The sequence below is a fragment of the Arachis hypogaea genome, chromosome 1, assembly GCF_003086295.3.
Source record: "Arachis hypogaea cultivar Tifrunner chromosome 1, arahy.Tifrunner.gnm2.J5K5, whole genome shotgun sequence".
Classification (NCBI taxonomy): domain Eukaryota; kingdom Viridiplantae; phylum Streptophyta; class Magnoliopsida; order Fabales; family Fabaceae; genus Arachis; species Arachis hypogaea.
Genome location: NC_092036.1, coordinates 26,142,316 through 26,158,691, shown reverse-complemented (window position 1 = coordinate 26,158,691; position 16,376 = coordinate 26,142,316). Strand labels below are relative to the sequence as shown.

Genomic DNA, 16,376 nt, shown 5'->3' with positions numbered 1-16,376 from the left:
GTATTTGTGAATCATAGTTTTAATTTGGGTGTATTGTATGATATTAGAGTAAATTCATGTTGATTGGAGTTAATATTGGTGATTTGGATTGCTTGGAGTTGATTTTGGTGGCTGAGCATTATTGAACATGTTTGAGGATCAATTTGATGATTTTGTGCTTGGGAGAAAATCGGTAAGGTATGGTTTCGGTTTCCTTTAAATAATATGTAATGTTGTCGGCAACTTAGACTAGTGGACCTTATGATAGGATTGAATTGAATGAATTGCATGAATTAGTTAATTGTTGGTGATATAAAGTTGATGATGACTATTGATGATAATTATTGATGTTGATAATAATTAATAATGATTTTGATGTTGATGACGATTGATGATGAGTATTGATGTTGATGATATATGATGAGGATTATGAGTCTTGATAATGATATATTAATGAATAATGAATGTGAGGATTAGAATGGTCTAAATGTGGTATAACTGAGGCTTGGATTGATAATTGTTGAAATTGGTGTATAATGCATTGATGAGGTGAGAATATAATGGTTTAGGTGTTTTAATGCTTGAGGAATGATGGAGGTTTGTGTTGGCATCAAATTGGGTATGGTTGGATAGTTTTGGTTTGAATGTTATGAAAACTAGAGGCTTTTGATAACTTTGGTAAAAACCTATTTTTCACGAACTTCAATGAGCCATAACATGGCTTCCGTAACCCTAAATTTAATGAAACGTATTTTGAATGAAAATTGGATCTGTGAATTTTATGCTATTCGAAGAACGGGTGAAAAATGATTATTAACAAAAATGTTATGTACGCTTGAAGTTTGGTGTAAAAAAATAAATTCTGCAGCAAAACAACACTCATGCATACGCGACTGATAAACCCTGATTTTGTGGTTTATGTTGTGCTTAATATGGGGGATTTTATCAACTTTTCTCACATTTATTCAATGAAATAGCATGGTTTTGTAATTCTCCCTTGAATTGTGATTAAGTGTAAAAACATACTTTTTGGGCCCTTAAATTGGTGATTTTAACTCACTTTAATTCCATTCAATGCCTTGATATGTTTGTTGAGTGATTTCAGGTTCATAAGGCAAGTATTGGATGGAAGAAGTGAGGAGAAAAACATGCAAAGTGGGAGAACTCATGAAGAAATGAAGGAACCGTAAAGCTGTCAAGCCTGACCTTCTGACACTCAATTGACCATACTTGAGCTATAAAGGTCCAAATGAGGCAGTTCTAGTTGCATTGGAAAGCTAACATCCGGGGCTTTAAAATGATATAAAATTTGCCATAATTTCCTGACGTCTAGGGATGCGCATGCGCACTGTACGCGTGCGCATTGATGGAGCAGCGTAGGTCCACTTTAAGCAACTCGTTGGGGGCGATTTCTAGCTCATTTTGGGCCCAATCCAACTCATTTCTGATGCTATTGAACCCAAGGATTGAAGGGGGAATGAACGAAGTAGTCATAGTTGAGTTTTCATAATGTTTTAGGGTAGAATTCTAGAGAGAGAAGCTCTCTCTTCTCTCTAAAATTTAGGGTAGTTTAGGTTTAATTCTCTCAAATTCATCTTTCAATTCTTGTTTCAATTTAGTTTTCTCTTTTAATTTCTTATTGTTACACCTTTGTTCTTCTAGCTCTTGTTGTTAATTTCCCTATTTTGCCATTTTTATGTTTATGAGCCATTGTTGAATCTTTATATCTTTGAATGCAATTTCATGTTTCTATGTCTCTTTTATGTTACCTTCATTGTTATTGTTGAATTCTTGTTGATAATAGTTATGGATCTTGTTAACATTTGCATTTGGTGATGTTTACTTTTCTTGCATTCTAAGTATTTGATGAAATATTTACACTAGTTTTTGAGTAGTTTCCTTTACTCTTAGCCTAGGCTAAGAGAATTGAGTGACCTTGAGTCATTGGGTCTCAATGAATTGGTGATTTAAGAATCCTTGGTGATCAATTTGATAGCCATGACACTAGCCTACTACTAGGTTAATTAGTAGTGAGGTTAGACCTTATGGGTTGATGTGATCAAGCCTATTTGACGTACTTCAAGCCTAGGAGTAGATATTACGTACTTAAGGCTTGTGGAAGTAGACTTAATAGGTTGGCCTCTCATAATTATCAATATATGGATTGTAGACAAGGATGGTGATCTCAATTACCTATGTCTAGCCAAGAGTACTTTTCTATTTCTTTTGTTAGTTCATTGTTCATTTACTTTTCTTGCCATTTACTTTTCTTGCAAAAAAATATAAAATCAAACCCCCTTGCATCCTCATAGCCAATAATTGAGCATTTCATTGCAATTCATTGTGAGACGACCCGAAGTTGAAATACTTCAGTTAATTCTTATTTGGGGTTTGTACTTGTGACAACTCAAATTTTTGATGTGGGAATTCTTTGTTGGTTTAGAACTAAGCTTACAACGAAGTAGTTCTTATTTCCATAAGAAGGAAATCTTGACCATTGAGCAATTCTCTTTTATCAGCGACCCTGGCATGCCTACGTGAAAATGCCAATTTTACACCCATGCGTACGTGACTATTGGTGTGCATACGCAAGACCCATTTTCTGTTTCAAGTGTTCACGTACGTGGACGTAACTCACGTATGCGACTTTTTGGTTTTGATACTCATGCGTATGCAGGAACAGGTATGCATACGTGAGACCCTTATTTTGCTGAAAATAAGTGTTTTAGATGATGAGTTTAGAACCGGTGATTTAGGTTTTGGAAGGCTGGTGGATAAAATCAATGAGAGTTGATTTGTGGAGTATTTTCATTAATGAGGAATTAAGAAATGAATGAGGTTGAGAAATATCTTACTTAAATGATTTATGAACTTGAAAGAACTTGAGAAATGAGGATGATTGTGATGAGTTGAGAAAATGAAAGTTAATGAGAAATTTTGGAAGATCGATGTTGATGAATTCGTTGAGTACGAGCAATGATCATTGAATGATAATTATGATATGCATTGATTGGTAAGTCGTTATTTACTTGGCAAGGATGGTGGTTTAATCTCGCTTATCGAGGTAGCGGCGCTAGCGTAGGTGCTGTGGCAGTCTCCCGCCTACGTTTAGATGTGAGGGCTGAGGTAGTATCCCGCTTGCATAACCTTTCTTGCCATAAGAGTGAGTTGGGTACTACATCCAAGGGTTGAGAGTAAGCCGATACTATATCCCAGGGAGCGGATAAAAGTGAGTTGAGCACTATATCCCAGGGGTGCACACTGTGAGTCGGGCATTATATCCCAAGGACGTGGCAAAAAGGCGACATCCAAAACAATGTGTCGGGTTGGCAATTTGAACTAACAAGTGATATCACAAGCCAAATAGGATAGGCATTCATCATATTCATTTTCTATATGTTTGCTTGCTTTGATTAATTGAGTTATGCCTAAATGAAATATATGCCTAATTGCTAATTGATCTACCTGTTGTATATGTATATTAATTGTGCTTTACTTGTTTGCATTAATTGTGTTCTACTGGGATTGTGGACGATCAGTATGTGGTGGCGATGGGATCCCATGAAGGGTAGGTTGGTGAAGGCTGTGCGATAGCAGTGGCTATAGTTAGCATAGAAATCCTTATGTTGGATTATCCTGTTATGGTTAATTATATATTTTCTTTAAGTTTGAATCTTTTTATCGATGTGAAGTTCTAGGATTGCCTTTGGCTTCCTGGAACCTTATATCTTATCTATTGGGAACTATTACCATACTGAGAACCCCGCCCACGTGAAAGCTTTCATGTCCAACATAAGTGGTGCGCGAATTAGGATTTCACACAGCTTAACCGGCAAGTGCATCGAGTCATCCAAGTAATACCTCAGGTGAGTAAGGGTCGATCCCACGAGGATTGTCGGATTGAGCAACAATGGCTATCTAATTGGACTTGGTTAGGCGAACAGAAAAGGGTTTTGAAGGTCGCAATTTGCATGAAATAGTATATACGAAAGTTAATAAAGTAGATAAAAAGGTTTGGTGTAAAATAGTGTGAGAAAATAGTTAAGGCTTTGGAAATGTTTATCTTTCCCGATTAAAAGTTCTTGCCAACTATTTTAACAATATATGATTCAATCCATGACAAACTGTAAATATCTAAACCCTAATCTCTTAGTGATTTAGCCTCCTCTAACCTTCATTAACTGCCACTTTCATAGTCACTTAATTCCGATTAGAGGGCTAAGTTCAAAAACTAGTTTATGGCCACAAAAACCCTAATTACCCAAAGCTAAGAGGATATGTCATATATCCAATTTAGTTCATGTAATTAGCAATTTAGGAAGAATTTGTTTTCAACCTATTATTCAAGCGAGATAACTCTCTCGAGAATCACAAGAACTCATGTAGAATGAGGGTCATACTCTCATTCCACCCAGATTCATAAGATTAAGAACGAAAACAATCCTTGAAATTGAATCAATACATTAATTAAAATAGATGAATAATAATCTTAATTCATAGAAATAAACAAAGCTCCTAACCTTAACCAAAAGGTTTAGTTGCTCATGACTTACAGGAAAACTAGGGTTCTAAAAAGTGCGGAAGAGAGAAGAAACGTCTACAAAAGATCTTTTCCCTTTTATACTAATCTAATTTAATTCGGAGATAAAATAAAATAAAAAATCATAAGACTAAAAGATATTGTTTGTAATTAAAAATTACAAAAAGAAAATAAAATATAACTAAAACTAAATGCTAAATCCACTTAAGAAGCCAAAGAGGAGGAAATTCAAATTGCTACTGGCGTTAAACGCCATATTGGGCGTTTAATGCCCAATGGGGAGGGGGGTAGTGGCATTCTGGTTTATACCCTTCCTGGCGCCAAACGCCAGTTGGGCGTTTGTCGCCTAGGGGGTGCTGCCAGCTTTGTTCTTTTTTGCTCCAAACTCTGCCAAATTGCTTTAAATTTCACCTAAAATCATAAAAACACTGAAACAACGCAAAGTAGCATCCAAAGGGAATTTTTGCACTAAAATCAAGTAAAACTAAATAAAATATAACTAAAAACAACTAGAAAATGCTAGGAAATAGGGTACAATATGTTCACGCATCAAAATACCAAACTTAAACTGTCGCTTGCCCTCAAGCAACCAAAAATAATATAGGACCAAGAAGAGAAAATGTCTGAAACTTCAGTTGTCATTTAAGATCATTTCTAGTCACTGAGTGAGGCTTATGACACTCGAATTCTAAATAGCTTCGGCATCTCACTATTCTTTGAAGCTCAAAGATATTAGTTTCCTTCAGAACTAGAACTCAGATGATATTATAGATTTTCTTCTTTAAGCTCTAATTGATTCTTGAACACAGATTTTCCTTTCTTTGGTGCTTAGCACCTTGAGATTAGCCGTGACTCTAAGAGTTTTGTCCTCAAGCATAACTTTATGCAAGAACACCACAAGCACTTAACTAGGGAACTCTTTGAGTTCCAATTTTTTCTCTCATTTCTCCCAAATTGTAGTGCTTATAGCCTTAGGCATACTCTGTAACAGCAATTGGTCACAACTTTAAGTGTTCAGTCTCAAAGGTTACTTGACACTTTCACACCTCCAGTATATGGTTAGGGAAAATCACTCTTTTGAACTTTAGATCAGTTTTGACCCTCCTAACCATTGATGTTCAAAGCCTTGGACTTGTTTCTTTTGATTTTTCTTTTCTTTTCGATTCTTTTTGTTGTTTGTTTTTGCTTCAAGAATCAATCTTTTTCTTAATTCAGAGAATTAATAATACTTCTCTAAGATCCTATTCCTCAAGAACCAAAATTCTTATTTTCAATATTAAATATGCACAGTTAATTCATACATTCAGAATTAAAGATAATGTCACCTCATCAAAGTAATTAGAACAACTCAATATATATATATATATATATATATATATATATATATATTGAAAACTCAAAATCTCATGCATTTTAGTACATTTTCTTTTGATTTTTGTTTAAGCTCATTGCACAGTACATGAGACATTTTTTTTAAAAAGAAACAAAATATTAAAATAAACAACTAAACTAGAAAGCAAGAAACTCCTACTAGTGATCATACAAACTCATAATAGAGAACAGAAAATAAAATAAAATACTAAAAAATGAAAATAAGATAAAGGAAGGAGAATGAAACTCAACCACCTCAGTCATGGTGGTTGTTGCTCCCTCCGAAGAATCCTCTCTAGAGCTTCAGCTCCTCTATGTCGCACCCCTGCCTCCTCTGCTCCTCTATCAGCTGGTGGAGGAGAGCAGAGTGATCCTGATACTCTATTCTCAGCTCATCAACAGAAGATGTCAGTTCTCCTACGGATGTGGTCAAATTGTCCTAGTAGTCACAGGGAGGGAAATAGACTCCCTGAGGCATCTCTGGAAGATCCTACAGAGGCGGTGGAACTAGATCCTATTGTGGTCTATACCTAAGCTCTCTAGCGTGCTCCATACCTTTCTTTGTGATCGGTCTCTCAACGTCTGTCAGGGTATCTCCATCAATGTGAGCTCCAGCTGCTGCACAAAAGTGGTAGATGAGATGAGGGATAGCCAGTCTCGCAGTGGTGGAGGACTTGTCAGCTATCTTGCAGAACTTCTAAGGGATCACCTCGTGCACCTCCACCTCATTGCCAAGCATGATAGAGGGAATCATCATTGCTCGCTCGACTATAAGCTCAAAACGGTTACTCGTAGAGAGGATGGAATGTTGGATGAACTCCAACCATCCTCTTGCAACTGGCTTGAGGTCATGCTTACCCAGCTGGTATGGCTTACCTCTAGAATCCCTCCTCCACTGAGCTCTAGAGAGGTAAATATCAGCAAGAACATGATCCAACCGCTGGTCAGTATTGACCTTATGAGTGTATGAATGAGGATCCTCTCTGGATGGTGGTAACTGCAATGCCACCGTCACATTTTTCGGGCTGAAATCTATGACATACCCTCTGACCATGGTGCGCCAATTCTTTGCCTCTAGGTTCACACCTATGACATACTTGTAAGTAACCTAAGCATTGATGTAGAACTCCTGCACCATCAATACTCCAACCTCAGTCATGGGGTTGGCCAGAACATCCTAACCCCATCTCAAAATCTGGTACTGGATCTCCGGGTACTCATCTGGCTTCAAATTGAAGTGGACCTCGGGAATCACCTTCTTCTTGTGCACCACCTTATAAAAGTGGTCTTCATGTGTCTTGGAAAGGAACTATGTGAAATCCCATGGATCAGAGGTAGGAGCCTTCTCTTTCCTCTTTCTTGAGGAGGATTCTCCGGTCTTGGGTACCATGGAGATAGTGAAATAAAGAAAAAACAGAGCGCACAACACCAAACTTATAAGGTTTGCTCGTCCTCGAGAAAACTAAGAAAAGAAACTAAGGAAAGGAAAATAAAAGAACAAGAAAAGAGATAAAGGAGAATGGAGAAGGGGGTTTCGGCCTTAGCTAAGGAAAGGGGGGAAGAAGGGAAAATGGATGTGGGGTATTTATAGGTGGGGTAGGAGGGTGGTTCGGTTATGAGAATGGGTGGGGGATGAATTAAATTTGAATTTTGGGTTGTTGGGAAGAGAGATTGATGGGATAGATGAGAGTAGATTGGGTGGGGTGGGAAGTGAGTTGAGAGAATCAAGGTAAGTGATGGGTGATGGGATGGATGAATGTGGATGGAAAAGTGGGTAAAGAGGAGAGAGTGTGTATAAGTTTGAAGGGATAAAGTGGTTGGAGTTAGGGTTTATCCAATGGCCAAAACACTTCCTCAAATTTGAAATTGCCCTGTCGGGCGCTAAATGCCAATTCTGGCATTTAACGCCAGTAGGGGATCAACCTCTCTTTTTTTTAAATGGGACGAGCACCCCTGGTGCTAAACGCTAGGGCTAGCATTTAGTGCCCCAAGGGGGGTGCTAAAATTGAAGTATACGCCCAAGATGGGCATGAAACGCCCAAGCCATGCTCCTGTCATGGCGCTAAACGCCCTCTCTAACGTTTAGTGCCCCCAGTAGGTTTCCTCCAGGGTGTTCTTTTTTTCTGTCTAAGTCTTCCTGTCCCTATTTTGAGCGCTGTACATGATCACAAAAATTAGAAAAACTAGGAAAACTTTAAAGATCAATGAAAAATAAAATGAAATGAAATCAAACTGAAATAAAACTGAAACAGACCAAAGGATACTTGTGGTTGGGTTGCCTCCAAATAAACGCTTCTTTACCGCTACTAGCTTGACGGTCAGCTCCTCTAAGGAGGAGGATCATAGGGGCTCAGATCTTCACCCCTCATTGTGAACTTATTTTATGTGCTCTCATGAATTAGTTCAATATACTCCAGAGACAGGATCCTGTTCACAGTATGTGCTATGACTAGGCTTCTTGTGAACTCCACCTTCATGCCAGGTGATAAGTTTGTAGTAGGAATCTTCTTGTTCCTCCAGCCCTTAGGTACTTTCTTGTTGGGGACTCCTCCATCTTTTGTGGGTGGTGAATGCCCAGCACCAAACTTAGGTTTGATGTCAAGGGAAACTGTATGGCTTTCCACCAAGTGAGAAGGCTTAACCACTGAGCTCTGTATGCAGGTACCGCTTTTGTCAGAGAGTGGTAGAGGTTTGAAAACCTTGAAGACCATCCAATCCTCATGTAACCTTAGCACCAATTCACCTCTCTTAACATCAATTAGGTCTCTTCTAATGGCTAGGAGTGGCCTTCCTAGAGTGATGGAGTCATTTGTATCCTCACCCATGTCCAATATCACAAAATCTGCCATGAGGAATAGTTCTCCAACCTTTACCAATATGTTCTCCACTATCCCAAACGCTTGCTTCTGAGACTTGTCAGCCATCTCCAGTGCTATTCTTGTAGGCTGCGTCTCTTAGATTCCCAGCTTCTTTAATAATCATTTATATTCACTTTCGGTAATTGATCATTTGCACAAAGATAGTTATATTCTCAAACACGTATAAATCCAACTCAGAAATCAATGAGTTACATGTAATAACTTAGTTCATGAGAATAATCATTAACGTAAATAATCATTTATATTCACCTTTGGTAATTGATCATTTGTACAAAGATAGTTCACTACAAAAAATTCTGGTAAAAACGGCGGTTTTTTTTGGTATTTATGGCGGTTTGAACCGCCATTATTACCAAGAATGGCGGTTTTGTAAAGCGACGTAATTCTGGGCGCCATTCTAGTTATTACGGCGGTTTTTTAAAAACCGCCACAATTTCCTGGGTTAAAACGGCGGTTTTTGAATAGGTTAAAACGGCGGTTCAAACCGCCGTTATTTCCAAAGTTAAAACGGCGGTTTTTTGAATAGGTTAAAACGGCGGTTCAAACCGCCGTTATTTCTAGAGTTAAAACGGCGGTTTTTGAATAGGTTAAAATGGCGGTTTGAACCGCCGTTATTACCCTGACAGAATGACGTTTTGGTTGATTAAAATGGCGTTTTCAACCGCCATTTTACCCTGACAGTGACATTTTTTATCGTTTAAAAATGTTGTTTTTCCTAACGTTTTTATCGCGTTAAATAAATAATTTTATGATTAAAATTTCACAACAAAAAATCATAATCCATAAATGAAATATTATAACTCATAAACAAAGTGTTAATATAATATATAATTTTTTATTATTAGAAATAAAAAGTAATAATTCCTATACAAAAACTTGTCTTACTAAACTAACCAAAATACAAGCATTGCAATAAGCACTAATTAGTCAAATTTACCATCGAGTTCCCTAAACTATGTTAATATTTAATAATGTATTTAAACCATCTAATAAGTGCTGTTTTTACTACTTAGAATATGAATATACAAGAAAATAATAAGTGCCTTAGTTTCTTGGTCTCTTGTGTGACTTCCATCCCGAGACTTACTCCAACATCTTTGTTTCTTGCTCCAACACTCCAACTTCATCATCCAAACTCATCTCTTACATTCAATTAAAATAATCAGTTTTCACTCGATCATTGATCAGCCCAATAATTATAAGTATAAGATTTTGTAAGAGTAAATGCAAGCTTTTGATTTTCCTATGAGGCCAGCGATTGATGCTGAGTTCTCTACACCTTCTCTTCAACAATGTCAAACTAGGAATAAAAAAGTAAAAGACTAGCATTGCCTTCAAAGTTGACTTCTACTGCGTGTATTAGGCACAACCTGACAATAATAAAAAAGCAGAATTAGGACTTCAGTGAGTCTACAGTCCCGAAAATATTTCTTTTGTGACATGAGAAATAACTAACATTCCCTTCATTCCTAATTCATTGTCTGTCTACATTTCCTCTATTTTAATTCCGCTCATTTGATCATAAGCATAAAGAAATCAAGAAACAAATCTCAAATATATATATATATATATATATATATATATATATATATATATATATATGTATCGAGGGAAGAAATAGACACCAACCTTTGATTAGCCTTTCAACCCTCTCAAAATTTGCTTCGTTAAAAGCAGGTGTTGTTATCTCTATCTCTTCTGGATTCGTATCATCAACAACTCTGAAAGCAAACACCAAATTAAGAGAAGCTTACCATCAACTTGCATATAGATTCTGAATCATGATTAGTTCAAACGGGAGAAGATCAGATAAATAAATACCTTGCTTTGCCTTGTTTGTGGAAGGTGAGAGTGAAAGGTATGAGAACTTGCTTTTGCCTTGATCAGATAAATAAATACCTTACGGCAGACAGCAGCCCTAGGAATGATCCATTCTGAAATAAAAAAATAGATACAGACTATTAAATATTCAGTGCTCGGTAAATATCTAGTACTTTACATGGATCTTTGTTATAAATTCATGCCATTTTTAAGCAGAATATTGTAGCAATAACTATACTGGAGGTAATGGAATTTGCTTTAATATACCTTCCCACTGGTAGGATTATTTCCTGGCTCAGGCACAGTCTCACACTGCCCAAAAAGAAGTCTTATGTGCTTAGCTATTTATTTAAATAAAAAAAGAACTTGTAATTTAAATAAAAAAGAACTTGCAATAACATGGCACATGTTAGTGAACTCAGTTATTAAAGGCAAGACCAAATACCAGATTTTGAATCAACAAACCAAAATCAAACTCTAGGTAATCAAACTCTAGCTTGTATATGAGAGCTAACTTGAGATAGAAATCAGACTCCGGTATGCATTTGGTTGAAAAGTTGCAACAAAAATTTAGAATTCTTACTTGTATAATTAGGAGTAAGCTTAGTGCAGGGCAGAAAGCTAGGATTTGGTGGAGGCTTCCACAGTTTCTCAAAATCTGAATCCCATCTTAAATCATTCAACTGTAAAAAAAAAAAAAATCAGAACACTGAAGTTGAAAGTTTTGTTTGCCATGATTTATAATATTCACCAAGATACACAACACCTCAAAATAGCTGAGAATCACAGCCTCAAAACAACTCAAATTTTAAAAGGTTGAATGAGTGAAATTTAACCAACTTTAATTTGTTTATAACAGTAACAGTGCATTCTAATACTTGTTATTAATTTGATCACATTCTCAGCATCCAAAGAATTAAAGAAATCATAATAAATCATAATAAATCAGCTAGAAAGGTTAGTAATGACAAAAACCTTGGAAGCAGCAAATGATCTACAACTGATGGATACTAATAAGCATATGACTGATTTCTACAACTGAAAGTTCAGTAATGAATCTAGAGTCATGACAAAGCCAAACTTTCTAATCAATGCACGGTCACTGTATTACCAGGGTATGCTAATAGACATGTATGAGTTACACTTAGCTAAGTCTAACTATTCATCTAGTATAACTAACTAAACAGCTTCTAACTACTTTTAATTCTAAATATTTAAATAGTATTCTAAAAGAAACTATAAAAAAATTATAATTACCTCTTTCAAATGATAATTTTGTGGTCGTAACAGTGGCTTTGTGAATTTTTCCTTCTCAAGTAGTTGTGTATATGCAAATTAATTTTTTTCTACAAGATAAAAAGAGACAAAAAAATTAAATAAATAGAGCAAATATGTTATTCTCAAATTACAATTTATAAGAAAAATGAATATGGACAATAGGTAAATAAATATATTATCTTTGATTTATGTATGTTGTTGGATTAATAAATTAATTAAACAGGCCAAAATAAATTAGTTAATTATTTGCAAAATTAGGCATATAATTGAAAATATAGTTAATATAGTTATCTAATTATTTGCAATTAATTAGGCCAAACGGATTTAACCGTTTCTATATCCTTTATTAATATAGTTAATTAATTAGTCAAATTCAAACTATAAAGAAAAATTATGATGGTACAAGAAACATGAACTAAAAACCAGAACCATCATTTTTCATTAAGGAATGATCAATCAATAAATTGTGAACATAAACATAAATAAAAGAAACAGAGCTATAATGAAAGAAAAGAGAAACATAATGACTAACCTGAAGGACAACACATTTCGAACTTTGGGAGCCTTCGGCATATTCATGAATAAGGAATTTGCAAAGAATGTGATATGGCGGCGAGCATCCAGATTTTGAGGCACATTGATGGCTGATTCCTTTACTGTTAAAAGCAAATGAAGCCTAATAACCTACATAGAAGAAACAAAGACTTAGTAAACAAAATCACAAAGAATAATACAGCGAATCAACCGGAGTTTATTTGTGAAGACTACCTTCTCCTTCACTGATTTGTTGACAGTAAAATCAGTATCTATGTTGACAAATCTCTGTCCTCTTTTTTTGGTGTTGAGACGAAGATTTTCCATGACTCTGGAGAAAGCAAAACCAGATCAACATCATAATGCAGCACTTATTATGATGTTTAATATATATAAAGTTTTGAACATACAAATGGCCATCAAGCATAACACCTTGTAAGATAATTTCTACAATATCCTGCAGAACATTGACTATTTGGGGCTTCAGTGTCTCGAGTTTGTCGTCTTCAGCTTGCTGCCAATGAGAATGAGAAGACAGTATTACAAAGACTTCAAAGGGTCTATATAGGAAACTGAGATATTCTGAGAGGAAAGAGTTACCAATAGAGTTAGGAATTTCTCCAATTTCTCACTAAGTGAAGGCAAACCACTCATCTTGAATTCCTTGACAAATGTGTGTTCTTGTATGCTCCATTCAACTTTAACACAAATATGGCTTACAATCCTATCACAATACATGGAAGACCTTGAATAATCAAGAGGATTTCGGTAAAAGCAGAAAGAAAGTTACTGTTTCGTTTATGTTTTCACATTTTGAGAAGAAAAAAGTTGAAAACAAGAAAATCATGTTTTCTGATTTCGCAAAATCCTAACAGAGAATACTAAAAATGAAATCAGGAAATAAAAATAGAAACTAAATATGTAAGCATGCGAGATAGTGATATCTTTTTTTCCCTTACATCTTATCTTCCTCATGTTGCAGGAGGTTATAAATGATATCCTTGAGAGATTCATAGCATTCGACGACTGCTGAATACATGTAGCTATCATTCAAGCTAATAAAAGAATTTGTTGATATGTCTGAAAAAGAGATATGTCGCATACAACAATGATTAAATAAATGCATAGACAAAAAAAAAGATTTTCAGTTCAGCATTATTTTCTCTTCAAATCAAATAGCTTTAAAACTTAAAAGTACCTGCTGATATATGTAACAAAAACTGGAAGGCAAGCAGCTTCCTTGAGCGGTTCCCGGTATGCAAACGCTGCCCCAGCTTCTGATGGATCAACACCGTAAAACACCGGCACAACCTTCTGACCTTTGCTGCTCCGACACTCCATTATCTTCTCCAATTCCTTCAACCACCACGTCAAATTCCCATAGCATTTGGAGAAAACCACGATCGAAATTCTAGAATCTTCGATTGCCTTGGAACAAAAAAGATAAGCATTCAAGCAATTCATCAAACACGTTCTATGCGAATCAATAAATCACCAACCAAAAGCATATTTACAAATCAAAACCGCAAAACGAATGCAAATTTGTATACATGCATGTAAGAAAAAAAATCGAAGGAATTTCATGAAGACCTTACCCCCAATTTCTGCTAACAAAGAGAAAATCAAAACCTAGCATTAAAGATATAGAAGTAGTAACAATTAGCAAATACAAAATATGAGTAATTAAAAGAAGAGAATGTGGATTTGTATATAAACCTAGTTCAACGAAGATGGAGAAGGAGAAGCTTCACAGAACACAACACGATGGAGTAGGAAACTTTGATGGAGGAGATCGCAGCTGGAAGAAAAGCGTTGATGGAGGAGCTTGCCGCCAGAGGAGAGCGTCGTGGATGAGATCGCAGATCTCACGCTGCGATGGAGTTTCTTCCTGGTTCTCACGTTGCCATGGAGTTTCGATAGATTGAGTAGCACAGCGTTTATTAGTAAAATAAGAGTTAGGTTTTATATTAAGGAAGCAGATAATGAGATACTGGCGTTTAAAACCGCCAAATTCACTAAAAACCGCCGCTTTCCACCAGTAAATTATGGCAGCTACACAAACCGCCTCAATTTATGAATATAACGGCAGTATTTTAAAATTGCCATTTTGTTGATGCCATTTTATACCAGTTTTTTGTAGTGGTTATATTCTCAAATACGTATAAATCCAACTTTAGAGTGTAAAAAACAGGTATGTTCCTAATTCCATTTGAATATATTCCAAAGAAAAACCATAAACATGACTCAAGAGTTAAAGTGTCCTTTGTAGGCATCCATACTCCGTGTAGCGTCCGTGGCTAATAAGTGCAAATACACTAATTCATGTGTGACAAATGATTACTTCCTTCTCAAGATTTTGATTCTCTCAATTCTACTCGCTATTTTCTTTGTTTCTTTCTTTCGCATCTTCTAGCATCTAAGTTAGAACCTTTACATGGTATATATCAAGAGTCATTCTTTTTTTCCCACCACCATGTATATTACTATCAGTGATTCAACATACAAAAAAAATCTCACCCATTATTGAAAAGCTCAATGATAATAAGTTTACAATCTAAAGACATCTTGCATTACTCACCATACAAAGCCTCGATTTTGAAGATCACTTAGATCCTTCCAAAGCAATTTCAAGTAGATGAAGCCAAGAAGACTCAAAACATAAATCACATAATACAAAGAATGGAGGCTTCGTGATCTTACATTGTCTACCTGCTAGCTTTTTCCATATCTACCATGTTTAAAAACAAGATTGTTCACGACGCAAGTTTCATGAAGAGACATTTATCAATGACTACTTTACTAATTCTTCATCAACACGCACTCAAAGCCTAAAATCCCAATTAAAATCTATCAAGAAGATAGGCTCTGCATCTGAATATTTGGCAAAACTCCAAAAGTTGGTTGACTCATTTTTTTTCTATAATGCGTATGGAGTTTAAGAAGATTATCACATTGCAGTAATTCTCAATGGCCTTTCCGAAGAATATAATGGCTTTATCACCTCAATAATATCGATACTCAAATCCTTTCGTGTCGCTGAAGCAGAGTCATTCTTGCTTGCATACGAAGATATGCTTGATTGATTCAAGTGCCCTAAGAGAGGCTTTCCCATCGCACATCCTTATCAATCCACTACTTCTTACATGTACTAGGAGGAAGACAAGCCATGGATAGAAGGAAAAACAGGATAAAGTGCTCATAGAGAAAGATTTTACTACTCAAATCTTAGGCCACAGTGGCAATTCTGTGGCCAAATAGGTCACGTTGTCCAATCTTGCTATCATAGGTTTGATCCTTATTTCTAATCATCATCTTTGAATCATCATTACCATCTCAAATTTCATATACCACAACCCAACCTCCACCACCCGCTTCCTTCCATCAATCACGCCCGTTCTTGGTCACTCCTTCAAATTTTGATGGTGCTTTCTAATGTCCAGATTCTAGAGCTAGTCATACATCACTCCAAAATCCATGAATCTCTTAACTACCACACCATCAACATATGATTCAAATAATCTTTACATAGATTGTGGCCAATATATGCAAATTTAGCCATTGTTTTTATAGTTCTTATTAATAAAAATTAAAACTTGAGTCTTTTTATAAACAAATTTGCTACATGTTCTAAATATAACACATAATTTATTAAGCATTTCTAAATTTTTTGAAGATAATAATGAAGTGTTCTTTGAATTTTGGCCACGATTTTATGTTGTTCGTGACCAGGTTTCTCGTAAGTGTCTTCTCCAAGGCAAAGCTGGAAATGGCATTTACAAATTTGACAATGTTTCAATTCCTAAATATGCTCCTTTATATTCTTTTACATCTTCTAGTCAATCTCTTCATAATTCATGTAACATTGTAGCACCTAAAATACCTTGTACGTAAAGAAAAATCAAGATGTAAATGTGGAATTACGGCATAAACATGTTATCAAGGAATTGTAGGTAAGTATGATTTATTATTGGTTA

The 16,376-nt window shown here is 35.7% G+C and overlaps 1 protein-coding gene across 1 annotated transcript; it reads right to left on the bottom strand.

Moving 5' to 3' along the window:
- Positions 1-10,593: 10,593 nt before the first annotated feature.
- Positions 10,594-13,680, bottom strand: LOC112760932 (callose synthase 7-like). The gene is made up of 10 exons (XM_072233771.1): positions 13,601-13,680; positions 13,362-13,482; positions 13,003-13,147; positions 12,813-12,916; positions 12,637-12,733; positions 12,401-12,552; positions 11,848-11,936; positions 11,174-11,273; positions 10,858-10,902; positions 10,594-10,703 (listed from the first exon to the last, which is right to left on the bottom strand). The coding sequence occupies exons 2-7, from the start codon at positions 13,439-13,441 to the stop codon at positions 11,903-11,905; spliced, it is 612 nt and encodes a 203-aa protein (XP_072089872.1). The 5' UTR covers positions 13,442-13,482; positions 13,601-13,680; the 3' UTR covers positions 10,594-10,703; positions 10,858-10,902; positions 11,174-11,273; positions 11,848-11,902.
- Positions 13,681-16,376: the final 2,696 nt, after the last annotated feature.

Excerpts from the sequence above, each read along its gene's own strand:
- LOC112760932 (XM_072233771.1), bottom strand. The coding sequence starts at position 13,441 with ATGTATTCAGCAGTCGTCGAATGCTATGAATCTCTCAAGGATATCATT. Across the intron at positions 12,917-13,002 it reads AGAAATTCCTAACTCTATTG|CAAGCTGAAGACGACAAACT; the intron begins GTAACTCTTTCC and ends TCTCATTGGCAG. Across the intron at positions 12,553-12,636 it reads ACAAATCAGTGAAGGAGAAG|GTTATTAGGCTTCATTTGCT; the intron begins GTAGTCTTCACA and ends TCTTCTATGTAG.